Below are 25,670 nucleotides of genomic sequence, written 5' to 3' on the forward strand. Positions count from 1 at the left end.
TATCCTTATTCTCAAAGGTAGCAAGTACATTGTACTTGTTGGATCAGATCAGTTTCTGCGGATCCTCGTGCTCTATCTCACCTGGGTCCCCCCCTTACTCTGTACACAATCAGTCACACCAACCCCGTTCTGATCCTGTACCTCTGTATGAGGTGTGACCGAGGTCGGGAGTAAACTGTCCAGATACTCCTTCCCCTCCCTATGTGTCGGAGTGCCTCCAACTCATACTCCAGCCCAATGACTCTGAGCTGGAGAGATTCGAGGCGGAGACATGTACTGCAGATGTGTTCGCTCAGGACATTCTCAATGTCCACAAACTCCCACATACTGCAGTCCAGACACACAACTTGCTCTGCCATATCTTAGTCTATATTTGTTTATTTATAGATAATTACATTTTAGCCTGTTTTGGTTTTTTTTGCTTTTTAAAAAAAAAATTAGCACCTAATTCCCACTCTCTCCAAATTCTGAAGTTCCCATTCTGGTCACGATCCACTCTCTTTGCAATGCGCTCTGTGCTTCAGCAGATAACTTAGTTTATACACCTTTTGAGAACAAGAGGTAAGGGACAACATAAAACTGAAAGAAAAAGCATACAAAAATGCAAAAAATAGCACAGATCCTGGTGACTAAGAGGGATACAAAACAGCAAAGGGTGCCAAAACGATAGTAAGAGCTACAAAAAGGGAGTGTGAAAAGAAACTTGCAAGGAATATCAAAATCAACACAACATTTTTACAATTGTATAAGGAAAAAGAGAGTGGTCAAGAGCAATGTAGGCCCCTTAAAAACTGATAATGGTGATATTGTAAATGAGAATAAGGTAATGGCGGATTACTTAGAGTCAGTATTTACAGCAGAGGAACAGGATAGCATGCCGGACGCCCCAAGGAAACTAATTTTGAATCAGGGACTGGAACTCTCATAATTAACATAAGCAATTAGCAGTAATGAAGAAAATAATGGCACTAAAGAGTGACAAGTCACCAGGACCAGATGGTTTCCATCCCAGGGTTATAAAGGAAGTAGGTGAGAACATTGCAGATGCCCTAACTATAATCTTCCAAAGTTCTCTTGATTCAGGAACTGTTCCTTTAGATTGGAAAATTGCACGTCACTCCACTATTTAAGAAAGGTGAGAGAGGGAAACCAGGGAATTATAGACCAGTTAGCCTAACATCTATTGTCAGGAAATTACTAGAGTCTCTAAGGATAGAGTGACTGAAAACCTTGAAAATTTTCAGCTGATCAGAGAGAGCCAGCATGGATTTGTAATGGGTGGGTCATGTCTGTTGAACCTGAATGAATTTTTTGAAGAGGTGACTAAAGTAGTGGACAGGGGAATGCCTATGGATGTTGTTTCTTTAGACTTCCAGAAGGCATTAGATGAAGTCCCTCATAAGAGACTGTTAGCTAAAGTTGAAGCTTATGGAATTGAGGGCAAATTATTGACCTGGTTAGGAAATTGGCTGAGCAGCAGGAGACAGAGTAGGGATAAGGGGCAGGTACTCAAATTGGCAGGATGTGACTAGTAGTGTCCCAGGGATCTGTGTTGGGGCTCCAACTATTCACTGTATTTATTAATGACTTAGATGACGGGATAGAGAGCCACATGTCCAAGTTTGCCGATGACACAAAGATAGGCAGCATTGTAAACAGTGTAGATGGAAGCATAAAATCACAGAGAGATATTAATAGATTAAGTGAATGGGCAAAACTGTGGCAAGTGAGGTCATCCACTTTGGACCTAAAAAGGATAGATCAGAGAACTTTCTAAATGGTGAAAAGTTTGAAACAGTGGAGTCCAAAGAGACTTAGGGGTCCATGTACATAATCATTAAAATGTCATGGACAGGTACAGAAAATAATCAAAAAGGCTAATGGAATGCTAGAGGACGAGAATACAAGGAGGTAGAAATTATGCTACAGCTATACAAAGCCCTGGTTAGACCACACCTGGAGTATTCTGTTCAGTTCTGGGCATCGCACCTTAAGAAGGATATATTGGCCTTGGAGGTAGTGCCGCGTAGATTTACTCGAATGATACCTGGACTCCAAGGGTTAAATTATGAGGAGAGATTACACAAACTAGGGTTGTATTCCCTGGAATTTAGAAGATTAAAGGGTGATTTAATTGAAGTTTTCAAGAAAATAAGGGGAACTGGTAGGGTAGATAGAGAGAAACTATGTACACTGGTTGGAAGTCTAGGCCGAGGGGACATAGCTTAAATATTAGAGCCAGGACGTTCAGGAGTGAAGTTAGGAAACATTCTTCACGCAAAAGATGGTAGAAGTGTGGAATTCTCTCCCACAAAAAAGCAGTGGATGCTAGCTATATTAATAATTTAAAATCTGAGATTAAAAGATTTTTGCTAGCCAATGGTTTTAAGGGATATGGTGCTAAGGCGGGTAAATGGAGTTGGGATACAAATCAGCCTTGATCTCATTGAATGGCGGAACAGACTCGAGGGGCTGAATGGTCTATACCTGTTCCTAATTGTTTATATCGCTGTCCGTCAAGCCACACATTAACACTTTGAATAGGTTATTCCAGCCACTTAATGCAGCCACCTGCATTAATGTAGTGCTTTTAACTTAGTTAACTTAAAAAGAGGATCACAGTAGAGAGAGTGGTCACTGAACAGTCTATAAGATTTGGGGCATTGAACAATAAAAAAACTCAGTTAAATAGACATTTTTAATTGAATACGCTGATTAGATCCACTTGCATGCGGTTAATTACTTGTATTTGTTAACACTGCTGCAGAAAAATTGGGTTTTCCCATTTCACTATAATTATGTGACATTAAAATAAAACAAATATCTCTCTATCACAGGCACATTCGACAATGCGGCACTCCCTCAGTGCTGCGCTGGGGTGTCAACCTAGATTATGAGATCATGCTCTGGAGTAATTGAGAGTTCAAATCCCATCTGATTCAAAGACAAGGGTACTACCAACTGATGCTATGCCACGGACACAACACCTTGACTGGAGGCAGATTTAACTGTTTAGAAATATTTGTAGGCTTTAAATACTGATTAAATACTTCAAATTCTCATTTATTGAAGCTTTTTTTATGTTTGTAGCTACACGTAAGCAGCTGAGCAGCCACAGAACAACTGCAGAAATTGCTAACAGCTGGTCCACTCCAGTACAGATCTGAAAGTAAAATTCCATTGAAAGCCTGGACTCTGTAAATCCTCTTAAGACAAACGTGGATTGGTGAAGCACTTTAAGAATGCCAAATAAAAGCTGGCAAACTGTTTGATTCCTTACATAGTACTTCTCTGATACCTAACTGTTGTAGACATATAAAGATAAAATTAGCCCGAGTGTCTGCCAAGATAACATAATCCTGCTTCAGTCTCCCAGTTCTAAAATCAGTTATTCTCTGTCTCATTACTGCTTCAAAATCTGCTGAAATACAGACATAAATCCTTAATGCCTCAGAAATCCCCTGGATTATGGACAATTGCATCCACTAACTAGAATGCTCGTGTTAGTTGGTTTATGCCAATGCCTGAATTCAAGAATTATGTATCTTGTGTATGGTCCTTTCTAATGCCAGAGACCCATGAACAGTACTTTATGAGAATCATAGAATTTTATAGTACAGAAGGAGGCCATTCGGCTCGTTGTGCCGACTCTTTGAAAGAGCTGACCAATTTAGTCCCACTCCTCAGCTTTTTCCCCTTAACCCTGCAAATTAGTCCACTTCAAGTACACATCCAATTGCCTTTTGAAAGTTCCTATGGAATCTGCTTCCAATACCCTTTCAGGTAGTGCGTTCCAGATCTTAACCCTCTATGAAAAGATTTCTCCTCGTTTCCCCTCTAGTTCTTTTGCCAATTATTTTAAATCTATGACCTCTGATTACCAACCCACTTGCCAGTGGAAACAGTTTTTCCCTATTTGCTCTATCAAAATCCCTCATTATTTTGAATACAGAGAAGGTTAAGGGAACAATTCCAGCTTCTCCCATCTCTCCATAATAACTGAAGTCCCTTATCCCTGCTATCATCCTGGTAAACCTCCTCTGTACCCTCTCCAAGGCCTTGATATCCTTCCTAAAGTGTGGTGCCCAGTGATTTGTAAAAGTTTAGCATGACTTCCTTGTTTTTGTATTCAATGCCCCATTTATAAAGCCATGTATCCCATATGCTTTTTTAACCACCTTATCAACTAACCCTGCCACCTTCAAAGATTTTGAATAAGCACCCCCAGATCCCTCTGCTCTTGCAGCCCCCTCAAAATAGTACTATTAGATTATACTGCCCCTCCATGTTGTTTCTCCCAAAGTGCATCACTTCACACTTAACCTGTATTAAATTGCACCTGCCATGTTTTCAGACGCGATAGAGAGGGGGATAAAAAAAAGGAGGGGGGGTGGCAATTTTGGTTAAGGAAACAGTTACAGTTGTGAGGAGGAATGATATTTTAGAAGGAGCATCAAATGAGGCCTTGTGGGTTGAGCTAAAGAACAAAAAAGGGGCAGTCACACTGCTGGGAGTGTACAATAGACCCCCAAACAGTCAGAGGGAGATAGAGGAGCAAATATGTAGGCAAATTTCTGAGAAGTGCAAAAACAATAGGGCAGTAATAGTAGGGGATTTCATCTACCCTAATATTAACTGGGATACGAACAGTGTGAATGGTATAGAGGGCGCAGAATTCTTAAATTGCATACAGAATTTTTTTAGCCAGTATATAGCAAGCCCACGAGTGGGGGGGGGGGCAGTTCTGGATTTAGTTCTAGGAAATGAAGAGGGGCAGGTGGAAGAAGTAACAATGGGAGAGCATTTTGGTGGTAGTGGTCATAATACAGTTAGTTTTAGCATTGTTATGGAAAAGGACAAAGGCAGAGCAGGAGTTAAAGTTTTCAATTGGGGAAAGGCCAATTTTACTAAACTGAGAAGTGATTTAGCAGAAGTAAACTGGAAACAGCTACTTGAAGGTAAATCAGTGTCAGAGCAGTGGGAGACATTCAAAGGGGTGATTCAGGGGGTTCAGGGTAAACATGTTCCCACAAAGAAAAAGGGAGGGGCTGCCAAACCTAGAGCCCCCTGGATATCAAGAAGCATTCAGGGTAAGATAAGACAAAAAAAGAAAACCTATGATAGACATCGGGAACTCAATACTACGGAAAGCTTAGAGGAGTATACAAAGTGCAGGGGTGAAGTTAAAAAGGAAATTAAGAAAGCAGAGAGGGCATGAAAAAATATTAGCAGGTAAACTCAAAGAAAACCCAAAGATGTTTTATAAATACATTAAGAGCAAGAGGATAACTAAGGAAAGAGTAGGGCCTATTAGAGACCAAAAAGGTAAACTATGTGTGGAGGTGGAAAATGTGGGTATGGTTCTTAATGAATACTTTGCATCTGTCTTCACAAAGGAGAGGGATGATACAGGGATTGAAGTGGAGGAGGAGTGTGAAATATTGGATGGGATAAACTTCGTGAGAGAGGAAGTATAAAGGGGATTAGCATCTTTGAAAGTGGATAAATCACCAGGGCCGGATGAAATGTATCCCAGGCTATTAAAAGAAGCCAGGGAGGAAATAGCAGAGGCTTTAACAATCATTTTCCAAACTTTACTGGATGCAGGCATGATGCCGGAGGATTGGAGGACTGCTAACGTTGTACCGTTGTTTAAAAAGGGAGCAAAGGATAGACCTAGTAATTACAGGCCAGTCAGCCTAACCTCGGTGGTGGGCAAATTATTAGAATCAATTCTGAGGGACAGGATAAACTGTCACTTAGAAAGGCATGGACTAATCAAGGACAGTCAGCACGGATTTGTTAAGGGGAGGTCGTGTCTGACTAACTTGATTGAATTTTTGGAGGAGGTGACAAGGAGGATCGATGAGGGGAGCGCAATTGATGTAGTCTACGTGGATTTTAGCAAGGCTTTTGACAAGGTCCCACATGGCAGATTGGTCAAGAAAGTAAAGGCCCATGGGATCCAAGGGAATGTGGCAAATTGGATCCAAAATTGACTCAGTGGCAGGAAAATGGTCGGGTGTTTTTGCGACTGGAAGGCTGTTTCCAGTGGGGTGCCGCAGGGCTCAGTACTAGTTCCCTTGCTTTTTGTGGTATATATTAACGATTTGGAATTAAACGTAGGGGCATGATTAAGAAATTTGCAGATGACACAAAGATGGGCCATGTGGTTGATAGTGAGGAGGAAAGCTGCAGGAAGATAGATGAGGGCTGTGCAGTAGACGTGGTCTACATGGACTTCAGCAAAGCCTTTGACAAGGTACTGCATGGTAGGTTGTTACATAAGGTTAAATCTCATGGGATCCAAGGTGAGGTAGCCAATTGGATACAAAATTGGGTTGACGACAGAAGACATAGGGTGGTTGTGGAGGGTTGTTTTTCAAACTGGAGGCCTGTGTCCAGCGGTGTGCCTCAGGGATCGGTGCTGGGTCCGCTGTTATTTGTTATTTATATTAATGATTTGGATGAGAATTTAGGAGGCATGGTTAGTAAGTTTGCAGATGACACCAAGATTGGTGGCATTGTGGACAGTGAAGAAGGTTATCTGGGATTGCAACGGGACCTTGATAAATTGGGCCAGTGGGCCGATGAATGGCAGATGGAGTTTAATTTAGATAAATGTGAGGTGATGCATTTTGGTAGATCGAATCGGGCCAGGACCTACTCCGTTAATGGTAGGGCATTGGGGAGAGTAATAGAACAAAGAGATCTAGGAGTACAGGTTCATAGCTCCTTGAAAGTGGAGTCACAGGTGGATAGGGTGGTGAAGAAGGCATTCGGCATGCTTGGTTTCATTGGTCAGAACATTGAATACAGGAGTTGGGATGTCTTGTTGAAGTTGTACAGGACATTAGTAAGGCCACACTTGGAATACTGTGTACAGTTCTGGTTACCCTATTATAGAAAGGATATTATTAAACTAGAAAGAGTGCAGAAAAGATTTACTAGGATGCTACCGGGACTTGATGGTTTGACTTATAGGGAGAGGTTAGATAGACTGGGACTTTTTTCCCGGGAGAGTAGGAGGTTAAGGGGTGATCTTATAGAAGTCTATAAAATAATGAGGGGCATAGATAAGGTAGATCGTCAAAATCTTTTCCCAAAGGTAGGGGAGTCTATAACGAGGGGGCATAGATTTAAGGGGTGAGGGGAGAGATACAAAAGGGTCCAGAGGGGCAATTTTTTCACTCAAAGGGTGGTGAGTGTCTGGAACGAGCTGCCAGAGGCAGTAGTAGAGGCGGGTACTATTTTGTCTTTTAAAAAGCATTTGGACAGTTACATGGGTAAGATGGGTATAGAGGGATATGGGCCAAGTGCAGGCAATTGGGACTAGCTTAGTGGTATAAACTGGGCGACATGGACATGTTGGGCTGAAGGGCCTGTTTCCATGTTGTAACTTCTATGAAGATATCAATGAACTGGTCAGATGGGCAGAAAGGTGGCAAATGGAGTTCAATCTGGAGAAGTGTGAGGTAATGCATTTGGGGAGAGCAAACAAGGCAAGGGAATACACAATAAATGAGAGGATACAATAAATGAGAGATGTAGAGGAAGTGAGAGACCTTGGAGTGCACGTCCACAGATCCCTGAAGGTAGCAGGACAGGTAGATCAAGCAATCCATAAGAAGGCATATGGATTGCTTTCCTTAGCCGAGGCATAAAAGCAGGTATGTTATGCTGGAACTGTATAAAACACTAGTTAGGCCACAGCTTGAGTACTGTGCACAGTTCTGGTCACCACATTACAGGAAGGATGTAATTGCACCAGAGAGGGTGCAGAGGAGATTTACGAGGATGTTGCCAGGACTGGAGAATTTTAGCTATGGTGACAGATTGGATAGGCTGGGGTTGTTTTCCTTGGCACAGAGGAGGCTGAGGGTGATTTGCCTTAGCGGAGGGGTCAATAACCAGGGGGCATAGATTTAAAGTGATTGGTAGAAGGATTAGAGCTGAAATGAGGAAATACTTTTTCACCCAGAGGGTGGTGGGGGTCTTGAACTCACTGCCTGAGAGGGTGGTAGAGGTAGAAACCCTCAACTCATTTAAAAAAAAATACCTGGATGTGCACCTGAAGAGCTGTGACCTGCAGGGCTACGGACCAAATGCAGGAAAGTGGGATTCGGCTGGGTGGCTCGTTTCTCAGCCGGTGTGGACATGATGGGCTGAATGGCCTCCTTCTGTGCCGTAAATTTTCTATAATTCTACGTGTCTGCCCATTTCACCAGTATGCCTGTCCTCCTGAAGTCTGATACTATCAGCTCACTATTTATTATGTTGCCAAGTTTTGTATCATCCGCAAACTTAGAAATTGTGCTCCCTATAAACGGCAATTGATACTAGCTCAATTGCTAAATTTAAATCTGAGATAGATAGCTTTTTGGCAACCAAAGATATTAAGGGATATGGGCCAAAGGCAGGTATATGGAGTTAGATCACAGATCAGCCATGATCTTATCAAATGGCGGAGCAGGCATGCGGGGCTGAATGGCCTACTCCTGTTCCTATACCCAAGTCCAGGTCATTTATATATTACAAGAAAAGCAATGGTCCTAATACCGATCCCTGGGGGACCCCACTGCATACTTCTCTCCAGTCAGAAAAACATCTGTTCATCTACTCTATGCCCCCTATCCCTTGGCCAATTACGTACCCAAGTTACCACCGTCCCTTTAATCCCATGTGCTACTATTTTCCGAATAAGTCTGTTATGTGGTACTTTGTCAAATACCATTTGAAAGTTCGTATATACAACATCTACTGCACTACCTTCGTCATCCCTCGCTGATACTTCACCAAAGAACTCAATCAGGTTAGTCAGACACTATTTGCCTTTAATAAATCTGTACTGGCTGTCCCTTATTAACCCATGCTTCTCTAAGTGAGAATTAATTTTGACTTTGACTATGATCTCTCAAAGTTTTCCCACCACTGACGTTAAACGATTGGCCTGTAGTTACCAGGTTTATCCCTCTCCCCTTTTTTGCATAGGGGTTTAACATTTGCAATCCTCCAGTCCTCTGGCACCATTCCTGTATCCAAGGAGGATTGAAAGATTGTGGTCAGAGCTTCTGCTATCTCCCCTTGCTTCCCCCAGCAACCTAGTATGGACTGGGTGACTTGTTAACTTTGATGCCAACCTATTTAGCACCACCTTTCTATCTATTTTTATCCTAGCCAATATCTCTACTCCCTCCTCCTCTCCTACGACATTAATTTCACCCTTTTCTTTTGTGAAGACAGATGCAAAGTACTCATTCGGTACCTCAGTCATGCTTTCTGCCTCCACAAGAAGATTTCCTTCTTTGTCCCTAATTGACCCCACCATTCCTTTTAACTATCCTTTTATTTTTTATAAGTTTATAAAAGATTTTTGGGTTGCCCTTTATTTTACCTGCTAATCTGTTGTTTCCTGTTGTTGCATTATTCCCAAAAGACCTCACTAGTGCAGTTTGTTGTAGATGTACACTAACTCCATCAGAAAGATGACTGAGTATAGGTCATCAAGATCATTCCCAGTAATTGACCAGAAGTAAAGCAGTTGAGTTATGTTGCACTGCACAGCAACTTGAAGGGCCAAGGAAATGGTGCTGATTCTCTAGGGCCTAGCCTCCTTCAGCTCTTGTCCAAGAAATCCAAAGCCATCTGGCACTGGAGTATAGGTCACTGTGGTGTCCTTATTGGTATAGTATTCCAATACCTCTTCAATGACTACCTCAACAGCAATGCCAGCATCAGCTGCCATTGATGCTTTAGTAGTCATTGATGCAAAAAAAACAAAGCTGTGTAGCTGCTGACACAATAAGGCTTGGAGTTCATTTTTCATAATTGCCTGTCTCACTCTCCAGAGCTTTTTAGGCTTCAGTCTCTGCGACCTCGCTCATCTTTATTTTAGATCACCAATTGCCTCCTCCAAGAAACTTTTTAAAGAAGGCTTTGCGATCTTGTCAACAATACGGTGACCTGTACCCTCAATTGTTGCACCGTTGCATCTAATCTTGTCTCATTGCACCAATGAGGTGCTTAATGGCAGTGCTTATGTCGGCCTTGGCTGAAGCACTACGACTTATCTTGCTGTATATGCATAAACAGGAGTCAACCTCTCTGGAGGAAATCAAGGTTTCCTTTTATGGCAGGGGAAGACTCACATCTGGGTTCAAAAGAGTCTTACAGGGAGGAGAGCAAAATCAAGAAATATCATGCCCTGCAGTGCTGTCACTCCCTCTGTGCCAGTGCAGTAAAGTGGTATCACTGTTATTTCTAATACTGATATATCTTCTGGTAGGGAAACTACATCCAACACTTCACAAATGAGTGGAATCTGGTCACATTAGCTAGGGGGAAAAAGGTTACTATATTCTAGATGATTACTCCCTACCCTTCACCTGAATCATTGCATGTTTCTTGAGAAAGTTCTACCAGCGAGCTTTCTAGCTTAGAAATACAGAAATTTGTTTTTCCAGACTGTAACAAAGATTCCCCTAGTGCAGAAAAACCTGAACGGGGGACGGGAGGGGGTGCTGGTTATGAGGATATTTCCTCCTCCATTATAAACAAAAGAATTTCAGCCAACACTTCTCAAACTTTTGTCCATGTAGCATTTCATTTGTGGTGTGCAGTTGCTTTTTAGTTTTTTTAAAAAAAAGTTTAGCAAAGCCATGCTTTTACTATAGGCCTTTTTATACAGATTTTCTTTGTTTTCAAAAAAAATCTGACACGGTATAACAGTTATCCTTCCCATCCCTCCAACAATCACCTGTAAAGCAATAAATCTTAATAAAAGATTATACGATCATTTTGAAGTCTATTTAAATATATACTGTAGAAGGGAATGGTATTTTTGACCTGTCCAGCATTCTGGGATTTAGGTACCTTTTTTGCACCAAAAGAGATATTTACTTTGATTTCTCACCCTTTACTGACGACACTGGTGCTTGCTGGATATGATTCCATGGATATCAACAACTCTCTGGTAACATATCCAGATGGCTACTCATGTGAACCTGAGCAATGAGCTATTTGATTGTGGGCATCATCACAGGTGATGGCAATCATCTCTTCACCTAAAATTCTTTCTAGTAAGAAAGAGCATACATTCATATAGAACCTCATCACATCCTTAGGGTATCTCAAAGTACATCACAAGCAAAGAATTACTTTTTGAAGTGCAGTTTTAGCTGTAATGTATGTAAAATATACACAGCAAAGTCCCGTACACTGTAAGTAAGATGAATGTACCGGTTATTCTGTTCTTAATGGCGCTGGTTGAGGGAGGATTGCTAGCCACAGCATTAGGACAACTCCTTGCTCCTCTTCAAATAGTGCCACAGGATCATTTAAGTCTACCCGAACAGTGGGGCTTGAATGCAGACCTTTTGGCTCAGAGGCAGTAATACTACAAATTGAGCCACCGTAACATTGAATAATACCATCAGTGAATAGAAATCAGGGGCAGGAACACTGGCTGACTTTTTTCCCACTCCCAAGCCTAGGAACGTTGCTATCAGCCATAGAACCCTAGTTGCTGCCCTGGACGTAATTAGCCCAGATTGTGAATTGAACTGGAACCTTTTGGTGTGACATAATACCACCCGCTGTGCCATTGCAGGAGCATAATATTAGCATAGGATGCTAAGTCGGGAAAGTAAGGGATCTATTGAAACTGGGTGTTTCCAGTCTTTTTTGCTACAGCCCAGTTAAGCCACAGAACTTGGTTGTGGGAGAGAGAAGCGTATTTGTACATTACTTGCAATGGTACAATTTTAAATTGCTCCAGTAACTCTGGAATAGGTCAGCTCTAACCTTGAGCCCCCTGTGAAATTAATGAAAAACATCTGGAAAAATGAAATGTTATAACTAGGATTTGTTGCTAAATTAATTAGGCTATAGAGGACGAGAGTGTTTTGCAGTTGTATCTGTGATACTATCTAGCCTCGCCACAATGCAGCTTAAAAACATACATTGTAGACTTTGATTTGAAATTACCTGTTGGATCAAATGATTTATGGGGAAAGGGCAGAGTAACGGGACTAAGTGGATAGCTTTTCCGGAGAGCTGGCGCAGTCACGATGGGTCATACAACTGCCTCCTGTGCTGTAAAATTCTACGATTATTAGTTACTATATCTGTGGCAATTCTCTCTGTAAACAGAATGCTGATTTTAAAAAGTTGTCTTTTCATCGAATTATTTAAAATTTAATCAAATAATGTGCAAAGTAAAGTGAGCTAGGCAGATCATGACTCGGTCGCTTTGCCCTTCAATTAATCTGATTATCCTCTGTCTCTAAGTATGTATGCATGATGTTGACTAATTGCCAGGTATATACTCTACATTTATATTAGTGATTCATGAGCTTTACTTTTCCTGCGTTTGACCCCTAAACTTCATTGACATTGAAAAAGTTAGACACCCAGAAGTTCGTGCGACGGCGTTTGATTCCTGGGTGAGCCTTATGCAGGCTTTGGATTGGGCAGTCACATGTTAATATCACATATCAGTAGGAATTTAAAACACAACCAGAGAGGGCACATTCCTTGGCTAATCAACCTAGCTTCTCCAAAATATACTAAAAGGGTGGCCCTTGTGGATGGCATGCTTAAAGCTGTATCAGCTGCAGGATTGGCAGTCGTTTCCAGTGATGTCAGCTACAGAAGTAGTTTATAGTCATGCTGGCCTGTGTTTGGCTGTGCTCAGAGAATTTGAACTTCAAAGCTTATTGACTGGGGAGTGGGTTGGACTTCGTAGTTGGTGGGAGAAGATCTTGAGAGAGGCAGCAGGCCTTGGGATTCCCTTGCCCTTTTTATATATTGCAGTGTTTTTTTTTTAATACAATGCCTTGCAAAGTAGGAGTTCATTATATATCAAGTAAATAAACCCTAAACATCAGCACAGAAAAAAAAGAGCTATTCTAAGCCATGGTTCGGTCTTTTCTGACTTGATGAGTGAGAAAGAGCCTTTATCGCACCATACGGTGCTCAATATGTTTAACATGAACATCGCCATCAATATCATCACCCAGGGCCTTCCCTGCTGTCGCAGACGGGTGAGTCGAGTGTTGAGTTGCTATAAAACTGCTTCTGCTATCGCTTAGCAGTAACCTCAGTACTTTGTTGCAGTGTGCTTTGTGATGAGAAACTTGAGTACTGTATAACTACCCGACAACACTAGAGACTTAAACTAACATGTTTCCGTTTAGCACAACAGTAGTGCTTGTTGGGGGGAAAAAAGAAAAGTAAAACCCTGGTGATTTAGATTTTGTAACATCCAGGATCTAAATTAAGCTGAGTTTTTAATGGATGGATACTTCTCTGTGTACTGTAGGACTTGTTAGTGACTTCAGATGTAAACTCTACATTATTGAAGTTAATACTGCTCACCATAAAGAATATGTTTGTGATTATAATAGTGTGATCTATATTATAGAGTTAACAACCTGAAGAAGGACACTACTTGTATTTGTGCTAATGTGAAAAATTATTAATGCATTAAGTAGAAACCATAAATATGTGAGCCAAGATTCAATCATTAGCCTCTAGTAAAAATAGTAATCTTTATTTGTCCCTTTTCTTCAAACTAATGTTATCGGTGTGAACTATGCGTAACATTTGCAACTGACAGTCATTTAACAAAACTTCTGCTACTTTTCAGTGAATGCATAAATGATTTGCGTGTGGGAGGTTTTGAGGAATACCCTGCATTTTTTTGTGTATTTGTGTCCAATGTTATCAGTCACAGAACCTAATATATTTATGGTGATGTAAGGGACAGTAATGCATTTGGGAGTGTTTCCCAACGTGTCCCCTTTTTATGGTCAAGAATCATATTGGTATACTGAATATGGACATAAATTATAAGTTTTTATTGAGTGATTTTCTTTGTAAACTTTATAGTTTATTCAATACACTTTACTTTTAAAGCAGAGGCATTTTATAGATGTGTCACTTTAGTGAAAGAAATGGTGCTTGTACAAAATTAAAAGAGAAAAAATTTGCCTAGTCGGCAGTGGTTTGATTACTAATATTGGAAGAAATATATTAAATAGTATTAGCTTGTGTATCCTGGCAACTTAAGTATTTTTTTGCCGTCCTTTTTACTTAAAGTGTTTGCTGACAACTCGTTTGGAACTTACAGCAGTTGTCTAATGAGAACAAGAGAAGATTGTGGAATATACGGTCCTATCTCTGACTGGTTCACATTTCAAAAAACAACTTCTCTAATTAGGTCTTTTAAGTTTCTAAAATTTGATTATTTTAACTTTAATAACTACATGAACTGGAATTATGTTGCCAGTGTTTGTGAACTGTCAATCTAACCTAGTTTAAACTTTTACTGCTTACTGTAGTTAAGAAGCATGCTCTTACATTAAATGAAATTAGTATTGAACTGGTAGCAAAGAATTTGATGTATTCAGGTTCATAGAGTTTTAAAATATATATAGTTCTAGGTAAACTTGAGCTGTAGCTGCAATTTTAAAATGCACCACAGAAGCGTATCGACTATACAGCCATCTGCACTCACTTTGCTGATATTCTCTTCTATTAATAACCTGCATTAGGAGATCATGAGTATCCCACGATACATTATAGCAGCTGACAGAAATAGTTGCAGTTTTTACATATCTTTGCAGAACAGTGGGATGATGCTCACATTGCAATGAGTTTCATTGTTAGTTTATTAAAAATTGCAAAATCTGTTCGCCCCCTATATCCTAGGTCTTTGATTAGTGTCTATAAAAATAAATTGTTAAAGTTGGGTTCTGAGACTTGGTACGTTAAGTTCACATTGGGAATTGGCAATTTCAGAAGTTTGCAAGAAGGAATGCCGCACATGGCTCGATGATAACTAGTTTGGAAACATTTACTCAGCAAAACAGTACCCAGTTTCGTTTGGTTCAGAAAATGATTCACAGTTGATAATGATTGCCCATTTATACCGTAACCATTCCGACAATGATTTGCTACTTGCCTGACTATATAACAATTGGCCGTTCATCACTTCCATAAGTCTATAAGCACCATCCTTTAAACCTAAACATCCAGTTTTAGTTTGCAAATGTTTGCTTAAAATGTAAAATGTTGTTCATTAATAAGATTTAGTACTGTTAGAGCACTTAATATTCCTTTGTGTCCGAACTGTCCAGGGGACAAAAAATTTACTCAACATGCCATACCAAACATAGTTATGTCTTGTGTGTGTAAAAATATAAATAGTATTAGGGCTTTAAAAAAGGGTTTCAGATCAAAGCCAACATCTGCAAAACAGTGTCCATGTGGAGCTTCCACCCCCTTTAATTCTGGTTATATGTTTGAGCACAGGTTTAAAAAAAAATGTAAATTTCTAGAATATCTTGGTCAATTAAACAAATGTTACAAGCTTACATTTCGTAGAGTGATTAACTTCCTTTGTACTCATAATCTGCTCTTGTATTGGGTTTACTTGGGTGCTAGGGCCCTTGGCTCCCAGAACCAGTTTTTTTTAAAAAAGTCTTCCCAGTGGCTGGCATTAGCGAATCTGGCAGCTTTACTTTGGGGTGCCACTAACTCAGAGATTTGTGTGTCAGGTGCCATAACCAAACCCAACATAAATGTGACTAAATTTTCCTTAGGAGTTGCTGCGGAATTTTTTTTGGGGTGTGAGGTTGGTTTGATCTAGAATGTTTTATTCAGCTAACAAAACTGGAGATTTACACTGCCGTGCAACTGTGAAGCATTTGGAATATCCTGAGGCCGTGATAAAGTGTGATATAAATGGAAGTTTTTTTTGCACACCATCAACTAATTAAGTCCACCTTTCTTTTCAGCCTGTTTACCTGATATTTGAATTGTAAAATTGGTAATTCTGGTAAGGAAGCACAGCATCTTATGAATTTTTCTAACCAAAACCAAAAGATTGGCACTATTATTTCCTAAAAATGACAGAATCCGAACCCCTTCTCTGCAAGTTTATACAGTGAGCAACTGAGCTATACAGACTAGAATGGTACCAAATTTGAATTCCAGAATCTGTGAATTGGCTGCTGTCAGCCATGGCAGAGGTAGGGTTGCTACAATTGGCATAAACTTCTCTGGGTTCGTTTTGGGCAGGTGGGGGGTGGCGAAGTTGGACAGGTTGCCATTCCTGTTCACCATCCAGCCATTCCTGCTGGAAATGCCTGTGTGTGTAGACATCAGGTGAGGACTGGAATGGGTTTGGTTGTGATATCCCACTGCAGTTAAACAGCCTGGGGACACTGACTGCCTAGGGTCACATGTAAATAATGGGACACTTGATGCAATGTACTGGAGTGTGAAGGGCACCTGTGGAAACACACTCTCGCTTAGATTTGTCATCTTCAGTACAAGAGTGGAGAAAAGTGTTTAAAAACAAAATGTCAGCATCTGGAGCCTTCTGATGGCTTAATGGGTGCATTCAGTGCACAGTATGGTGCTGGACTATACAGGCCAGGAAAATTCCAGGTTTAAACTGAATTAGTTGATCTCCAACAGAGCAACCATTAGGATGCCTGAATTGTAATGTACCTAGGTTAGGGAGAGGAAAAAAAAGTCAGGATTCGCAATCTTAATTGCTTTTCACTGATCCATGCTAGAAAATGGATGCGTGGACAATAGATGAGGACCAGATCTATCTTGCCAATGATTTACCTCAAGGTTGTATAGTTTGCTGGCTCTTGATGTCTAAGCTTACACATGAAGGAAGACCTTTTAGAATAGCACCTAATACCCAGGGATGGCATCTAATACCCAGGAACCACATGGAGATTTTTATCCGGTCAACCAGTTGTCTGAGATCCATGCTCAAGAGTCTCCAAGCCAAACTGCTGAGAAATCCACATAAGTAGAATTTCTCTTTGCCTGATATGGAGTGCACATTCTTTCTTCATAGGAACACACCCCACTTATCTAGGCTGAGAATGTTGGCGCAGAGTGGGGAGAAACAAAGCTTAGGGACCCCACCCCCAACTCCAGTTTGGGTAGGGATAGTGCTGGGGTTTAACTAGGTAAAACTCTTTAGCTTACTAGCAGAGCACTGACCCTATTCCTTTTATCTATCTGGGACCTACCCGTCCATTGGAACACTGGTTTACAGTGTTATCTAGAGCCATGTGAGAATCCCAATCCTTATTGACGGCCAGTTGAACTCCAAAGTATTGCAGACCTGCCTAACTGAGGTATCAGCTTATTGTTTCAGCCACAAAGGATTAACTGGTTCAATTTTCAGTTGCAAGATGACTGGGGAGGGGTTGATGGTGCATGCAGGTTGCTCTCTGTCGGGATGGAACAGGCTTAATGGATTAGTTGATCTTTTTCTGTCCTTTTTATATGTTCGTATGATAGTCGCTAGATGGCTATCTCAAGATAAGTCACCACCTTCATGAGATAAGGTGGGTGGGGACTACACATTTAAAAGCAACAGGAATCCTAAAATAAAAATCTCAGCTTGGAGAATAAAAAACATCTTTTTGAAGTATTTGAAATGACTTTAAATCGTAAATAAAATTGTCGTGATATATAACTGAGGATAAAAAACATGCCGAATAGGTGGTCACTTTTAAAAAAATAAACTGATGTTCAGCTTTCATGTGCTTTAAGTAATTAGTGCTTGATTGTCAAAGGTTTAGTTAACTTTCCCAGCACAATGACACACGATATGAAACCAAATGAAATACTTCTACTTTAAGAGTCGCCATATAGTGCATTTTGTTGGCAACGGCATGTGCCCTGTGTTGGTTATTGCCAATGTTGTCTCGGGGGTGGGGGGAGGAAACTAGTTGGCTACTTGTCAATTAAAAGGGTCATGAAGGATTTGACTATTGGTTTCCACACTTCAATAGTGAGGTTTCTGAGCAGATGGCAGACCAAAGTTCTGCTTCATCACAAAATAGAAAACCTAGCAGCTGTAATTTGTTTGTGGCCTGTAGAGGGCACTTCATGAAATCAGTTTACTGTGTGGCCCTGAACTGTTTACATGCTGTATTATATCATGATGTGTGAAAAGAAGTGAAACCCCAGTTTTGGCTCCCTAAAGCCCAATGCAAATTATAGTAGTCATTAAGAAATTAGAGCTTATGCTGTTTAGTGTGTACCACAAACAATATGCCCAGATGTTTGTAACAATTAAAGTTTCATGAATTGTTTAAGGTTGTACAGTTGGAGTTTCCATGTTCCAAAGTTGAAAGGACCTCTATCAAAAAACCTTGACATCAAAATATACAGATTTTGCTAGCAACCCTGTTCTGTACTGTGTGGGTATTCATGTTCGAGAAACTACTATAGGTTGTGTTTTGTAATAGCTCACTTCACTAGCAAAATAAACTGATTTATTTAAATGGTTTAAACAATATGTACTGCACATTGACAGCATTCGTTTACTAACCTGGTTTAAACAGTGTATTACAGCACCGAGCAGCAGTAAAACTGGTTTAAACATTTACAAAATATTGTACAGTACGTACTGTACAGTAAGAAAATGACCCAGCATAAACATTTACAGCATGTTTTCCAAAATGACAGTACAGTAGGTAAGGCCAGATTTGAATCAAAAAATCAACTATCTTTGCTTTTGGCAGCTCTTTTTCGTTCATTTATTCTTTGCGCAATCTGTAGAATGCTGAGGCACATTAGCACTTCAGTATCATTTAATGTCAAAGAAAATCTAGACTGTACACTATTGTTAGTGCATTGCTTGAGTGTTTGACTGGTTCACCCATACTGTTGGCCTCTTTCTAATCTCACATATGATTGCATTTATGAGCTTAGCACATTGACATTGTCATCAAAGTCAGTGTCTGCATTAGGGCGCTCACGTCTAGTTGGCATTCTCATCTGGCTCAGTTACATCTTCAACCACGAGGAGGCTTTTTCATAGTTACTGCACTCATGAAACCATAATTTCTGATGATCTCATTGAATATATGGTGATTAATTTGCATTGCCTGCAAGATGTTGATGTCTGTCGCCTCTTCTCTCCTTGTATGTGGTTGCATTGGTGCTATAGACAGCCTTGACCATTAGAGAATTTGGCTTATCCTATTTGGGGGCAAATAGACATTTTTTAATGTTCCACAACACCAAACGTATTTTAGGTGAGCAGGGTAACTTTTCTCCTGTCTTACCAAGTCCATCTCAAATTCTTAAATCCACCCTGAAAAGTTCTCTACCACCTAAGTCTTTTTGTTTCTTTTTTGCGTTTTATTGCATGCATACATTTTTGAACCATTATGATTTTGTCAATCTGTATTAGAGGGCTTTTGTTTTCATTCATGCAGTCACATGCCTGGAACTTAAGGTGTCATTTAATTTTCTTGCTTGAGCATTTCTTCCCCTTGAAGTCAAGTATTTTGTATGACATGATTTTTTTTTAAAAAGCTAACTCCTCTGTGGATGGTAAGCATGTACCAATGCAGAGAGCTCGGGGTGTTGCTAAGTTTGTTATCTCTGGCACAGTGGAGTTGACTTCACGTCTGATGGTCTGAAATGCTATTCCATTGTGAAGCCAGGCAGTGCTGCCTCTGAAATAATTTTCAGCACATGCTAAACTAGTGAGTGAACAGTCTTGCATTTTCCACTAGCTCTCATTTGGGTAAACCACTTTGTGTTTCAGTTGTACAATTGTTCTTAATTAATTTGTTTGCACTTAACATTCCACTGATGCAAAGTTGATGTTGTCTCCAGCCATGATGGCAGTCTGTTCGGTGGCACACCATACAACTGGCAAACCTCTTCTTTTGCTGGGTACTATAATGAACCTCCTCAATAGCAGCTAACTTTGTTGAAATTTCTGCATGCATTTGCTTTGCCATGTTTCTCGGGTTCATTTGTGATGTTAAAGCAAACCACAATTGGAGTGGGTATAACCCATGACATACACAATGTAACCCGTTAGTGGTCATTGACCAGATTTAAAGCAATGCTCACAAAGAAATTCACGTGGCTCAGTATGTAAGGGTTCAGTAAATGTGCTGTTGATGTCAGTTTTTTCACGTGACGCATCAGCAAAACCAAGGACATCCAAAAATGCTTAGATTTCTACATGTGACTTACTGGCTAAGATCCTTGTCCCCCCCCCCAATGAGACCAAATCCAGGACATTGTATGAACTACATTTTTTTTATACACTCACCTTTTTTCTCCCCACCCCCCCCCCCCCCCCAAAAAAATCAAGAATTAGAACGTAGCTCAATTCCCCATACTTTTCCTCAGCAACCCCCACCGATATGATGTTCTGGCAGTGGGTGAGTGAGGTCGCAGGTCGCTACAGCCCTCACCCTCACTAAGAATTGTGATCCCAAGGGTGATGAGAATCTGGAATACCTCTCCCTGCTTGGGTAGTATTCCTGCTTTTAGGAACATAGGAACAGGAGTAGGCCATTCAGCCCCTCGTGCCTGCTCCGCCATTTGCTAAGATCATGGCCGATCTGTGATCTAACTCCATATACCTGCCTTTGGCCCATATCCCTCAATACCTTTGGTTGCCAAAAAGCTATCTATCTCTGATTTAAATTTAGCAATTGAGCTAGTATCAATTGCCGTTTGCGGAAGAGAGTTCCAAACTTCTACCATCCTTTGTGTGTAGAAATATTTTCTAATCTCACTCCTGAAAGGTCTGGCTCTAATTTTTAGACTGTGCCCCCTACTCCTAAAATCCCCAACTAGCGGAAATAGTTTCTCTCTATCCACCCTATCTGTTCCCCTTAATATCTTATAAACTTCGATCAGATCACCCCTTAACCTTCGAAACTCCAGAGAATACAACCCCAATTTATGTAATCTCTTCTCGTAACTTAACCCTTGAAGTCCGGGTATCATTCTAGTAAACCTACGCTGCACTCCCTCCAAGGCCATTATGTCCTTCCGAAGGTGCGGTGCCCAGAACTGCTCACAGTACTCCAGGTGCGGTCTAACCAGGGTTTTGTATAGCTGCAGCATAACTTCTGCCCCCTTGTACTCTAGTCCTCTAGATATAAAGGCCAACATTCCATTAGCCTTATTGATTATTTTCTTCACCTGTTCATGACACTTCAATGATCTATGTACCTGAACCCCTAAGTCCGTTTGGACATCCACTGTTTTTAACTTTTTACCATTTAGAAAGTACCCTGTTCTATCCTTTTTTGATCCAAAGTGGATGACCTCACATTTGTCTCCATTGAATTCCTTTTGCTCCCTAACCCATTCCTCCCCTCCATCACTCCTTCCCTGCTGATCTCTTCCCTTTTCCCCCATCACCACACTTCCTCATTCTTCACCTGCTGTGCCCCCACACTCCCTTCTCTCCCTTCCCCCTCTTCACCCCTTCATCTTACCTCCTCCCCTGCATTGATCCAGTTATCTCCACTGCTCTGTAACTACTTGACCAGAATACTGCCTTTGGTCCTGACTCCCTGTGTGCTACACCGCAGAAGGTTGACTGGTGATTCATAAAAATCCTATGTGAAGCATAACCTCAGGAAATATATGGATTAAATTGACCTGGTGAGGAGGAGAGAAACATTTATGTAACTGTATTTGTTCCTTTTAATTTGGCCTAATAGACTCTTGATAGCAGGTTATACCATTGCAATGGGAAATTTTGATATTATTTATTTAATCTACTGATAAACCTTCTGCTTCGCTCTGTGTGTGGTCTGCTGAATGTCCTTTCACACAGGTTGCTGGAATGAAACCGACATTTCCTGTGGCTTAGATGAATGCTTCAGATGCAAGGAATAGTTAACAGTCTAATAATGGTCACAAGATGTACTGGAGCCCAAGCATCAGTTCACCAATCAGAGGCCAGCACATAGATAGAACATTGCTTCATTTGTTGTTAAGAGGGGTAAGGAAGAGTAAGGATTACATTGTGAGAATGACCAAGGGGTACTTGGTTAATTGCAGTACAGAGGAGCGCGGTGACAGGATATGGCTGTAGTGGAAATTTGATTTGAATCTCATTGAGATTTCATCATCTATAGTGCACCATTTTTGCACCAGCACTGTTGCTGGGCAGAGCTGAAGTTGTTAACTTATTTGTGGAGGTATGAACTGTACATTCTGTACTTTTTGAGTTGGATATGCAAGCAATGACTCAAAAGTGGTTTACAGTTTCTCTAAGAATAGTGCAAATTATGTTTAAAAAAAAAACTTTAAATTTTGTACTACAAAAATCATATTTATGAATTAGTCTTCAGTCTGTTTCCCTCACGTAGGTCTTCAGCATTTTTTTTGTGGGGGGGAGGTGCGGGAAGAGTTACTGTTACTGTGGGCTGCATACCACTCTATTGATCATTTCCTAAGCCGTATATAGGAGCAGCAATGCCTTTTCCATTAAACTTCACGTGTTGGTTCCATAACCCTTCCATGTTTCTTACTTTTTGTTTTCATTACATAATTTTTCCTACATTTTTGTCATTGCGTTTCCAATAAAATCATAGCGCATGTATTTTTCAAAATGGTCTGCTTTTTAAGTTTTACTTTTATTTTGATGTTCCTGGGTGTTGTAAGATTTGTACATTTCGCTTGCTATCTTTTTTTCCCCCCCTCCCACCCCTCAATGCTTTTGTGAAAAGTGCTGACAAGATCAGTAGTATAAGCCATGGAAAGTTTTTCTAGAGCTGTCTCAAGTCCAGTACTTTCCTAAGAGAAGCCAGCAATCCTGCCTCATATTGCTTGCGTAAGTGGCATCCAGTGCCTGGCAGTGAACATGACAGACACACAAACAAACATTCTACCACACTGACACTTGCTAGAACCAGCTCAAACATATGTTGGAAGGGTCAGACTTCTCCCATTTGAGCTGCAGGTTGGCTGTGGTAAATGGAAAAGAATTTATTCATATACCTGTATTGGGATGTCTGCACCTGAGTGGCCTAATATAATATGCTGAAATGGTCTTCATTCTTTTAATAGCGGCTTTCACACACTGCGTCTATTAATCCAGTCACTCTGTAAGCCTGTTAAGTCTGCATAAACCCACAACTGATTTTGCTTAAATCACTATTCAGCATCAAACACACACCACTTAAAATGGCCAGAAACATGTTTAGAAAAACTTATCCTATTGTACTTTTCTTCCCAAAATGGAATTCCCTTATCACCACTTAGTCTGTCCTCAGTGATCAGAGCAGCTTGGAATGTATGTTGCTTCCCTTCCTTTGATCTTTGGCTTTCTATGAAGAGTGCAATTATGGCTCGCATTCAAGCTAATCAATCTCTTTTAAAAACTACCTCTAAATAAAAATTCTACCCTTTAGATGTGAACAACTGATGCTGTTGTGGTGCATGACAAGTGCAGTCAGTAGTAATGTATCAACAGAAATATGTGCACAGAACCAACATGGAGTATGGTTTGATGACCTTCAGTACTGCATTATATTTTCTGTAATGGGAAAGAGCTGTACATTTCAGGTGGTTTTGGAGGCCTGATTCACCCTTCTTCCTCTCAAACCTAATATTGAATTCTATCATATTATGGTCACTGTTAGCTAGGTGTTCCCTTACCGTTAGATTATTGACTAATTCAGGCTCATTACTCATTATTAAATCTAAGATGGCTGTTCTTTTGTTGGTTCAAGAACATATCATTCCAGAAAACTGCCCCGAATATACTCAAGAAATTTGCTGCCTTTGGGACTGGAGCTGTTCTGCTTCTCCCAGTCTGTGAAAATGAAAGTCTCCCATTATAACTACTCTGTTTTTGCAACTGCTCCTCTGATCCCCATATTTACATATTCTGCTACATCTAAACAATGTAAATCTATCTGTATATTTAGGTTGTTCTTATGGGGTAATTTGTGGGTAGACCTCATTTGGAGTCCTCAGCCTCTAGTTTTCTTCGATCTCAATCTTGGCTAATTAAATTCTGGATATTGACTGAGGAAAATTGGAGAGATTCAATTCCAGTCCCCAATTATATTGTAGGGCTTTAATTTTTTTAAAAAAGATAAAATTGTACAAGTATTTTTTTTAAAGGCCAAGTTTATTATACCAGTGAAAATTCAATATGAGTGTGTTGCAAAAGATTAAGGGATTTAGATTTGCAAATGCTACCTGACTGGAATTTTGAAAGTGAATCGGTCTTCAATCCCCAATTAGAAAATGTCCAAATCCTAATCTTTAGCCATTTAATTTGTTAATTTATGATTGAGTCACAATTGGGATTTACAGGCTACATTTAACTGGAATTAACCTCTGTCTTAGACTGTGCTGCATAAAAAGCCACTTGAGCAGCATTATTTTTCTGGCTCCTGAATATTTTAAATTGTAATCTCTTTTTCTGGACCTGGTGTGGAACTGTAGTAAATGTACAGTTTTTAACCTGGCCCTAAAATGTACTGGAATTTTTTTTTTTTATTAACTGCATTGTGGAGACTGGTCATACACAGAGATGATATTGAATTTGATCAGGGATTGACAGGAAATTGGCAAAAGGCAATGTCACCATTAAAATCAATGAAACTGAAGGACCATCCATCTTTATAATTTATGAAGCATTGTGCCAAAAGTATATAGGTAGGGAGTGAATACCCTGTGTGTGCATTAATTAGTGCACAGCAAAGTCCTGCAAACAACAATGATATTATGACCAGTTAATCTGTTTTGATAGTTGAGGAATAAGTATCGGCCAGGGCACGGAAAGAACTCCCCTGCTCTTCTTCAAATAGTGCCATAGAATCTTTTACATTCATCTGAACAGGCAGATCCCTTAGTATCGCTGTAAAGTGTGGGTCTATATTTTAAGTTCTGGAGTGGGACTGAAACCCACGCCCTGCAGACTTGGAGGCAAGAGTGTTGCCACTGAGTCAAGCTGACACTTAATAGATTGGGCAGATAGATAGTCAATGAAATTTAATGTGGAGAAATATGAGATGATACATTTTGATTAGAAGAATGAGAGGAAAGTAACTGGTCAAACTTCAAAAGGAGTAGAAGAGAAAAGATACTTGGGGGTTCAGACGCACAAATCTTTAGCAGGGTAAATAAGCTGAGGCCGTCAGTAATTAAGATATAGAAAATATTTAATGTAGCAGCAAAAAAGGAAACAATATTTTTTTTCTTTTCATCAGCAATCAGTTATAAAACTCTGACATAGAAACAGCCAAGACAGTGGTGAGGACCTTTTCTTCTTTAAACTTTCATCTCCCACTGTGAAAATTCCACTTTTTCTAAATGCTTCGATCAAATTTATGATAAGCCAGTTTAGGTGGAAGTCAGTAAGTTGCAGTTGTATTTCGTATTAGATGTTTATTTTTACTTGTGCTACTGCTTTTGTGCGCCTCCATGTGGCTATTTCATGTTAATGTCTTCTGTAAAGAAACTGGGCAGTATTGTATTTTCAAACTGACATGAGTCGCATTTCAGCCGTGGAGAGGTATTCAGTGAAGGCAAGTAATTTTCTCATGGGCATCAGTTACCCTGTACATCTCTTGTGTACCACTTAGTCACCTAACAAGGTGTGTCTGGTAAACCTGTGCTCTTTACAAATCACGACATGTTGTAGACTATTTGTCTAGCTTTCAAAAATAAGTGGCTTTATTTGTAAAACTAAACAGTCATGTCAGTTAAAAGCAATTGGCTGTTAAGGTCAGTTCACAGGACATATAAGGAGGCTACTGTAAATAAAGTTTAATGTAATGGCAATACCAGCCTAGAAATGAATAGTCACTGCAAGACAATGAAAGTGCACATCTACATTT

At 40.2% G+C, this 25,670-nt stretch overlaps 1 protein-coding gene across 5 annotated transcripts in view; it reads left to right on the top strand.

Moving 5' to 3' along the window:
* The window catches only part of fbxw7 (F-box and WD repeat domain containing 7), a 227,470-nt gene that overhangs the window by 126,683 nt on the left and 75,117 nt on the right, over positions 1-25,670 (top strand). The window contains exon 1 of one of the 5 annotated variants that reach the window (XM_067992039.1): positions 12,732-13,043. The exons of the other annotated variants lie outside the window; for them this stretch is intronic. Coding sequence (XP_067848140.1) covers positions 12,939-13,043 — 105 coding nt within the window. The 5' untranslated portion in view covers positions 12,732-12,938. Of the gene's footprint in view, positions 1-12,731; positions 13,044-25,670 lie in introns of those variants that run through there. 5 annotated transcript variants of the gene reach the window in all.

The sequence above is a fragment of the Heptranchias perlo genome, chromosome 1 (genome assembly GCF_035084215.1).
Source record: "Heptranchias perlo isolate sHepPer1 chromosome 1, sHepPer1.hap1, whole genome shotgun sequence".
In the NCBI taxonomy this organism is placed as follows: domain Eukaryota; kingdom Metazoa; phylum Chordata; class Chondrichthyes; order Hexanchiformes; family Hexanchidae; genus Heptranchias; species Heptranchias perlo.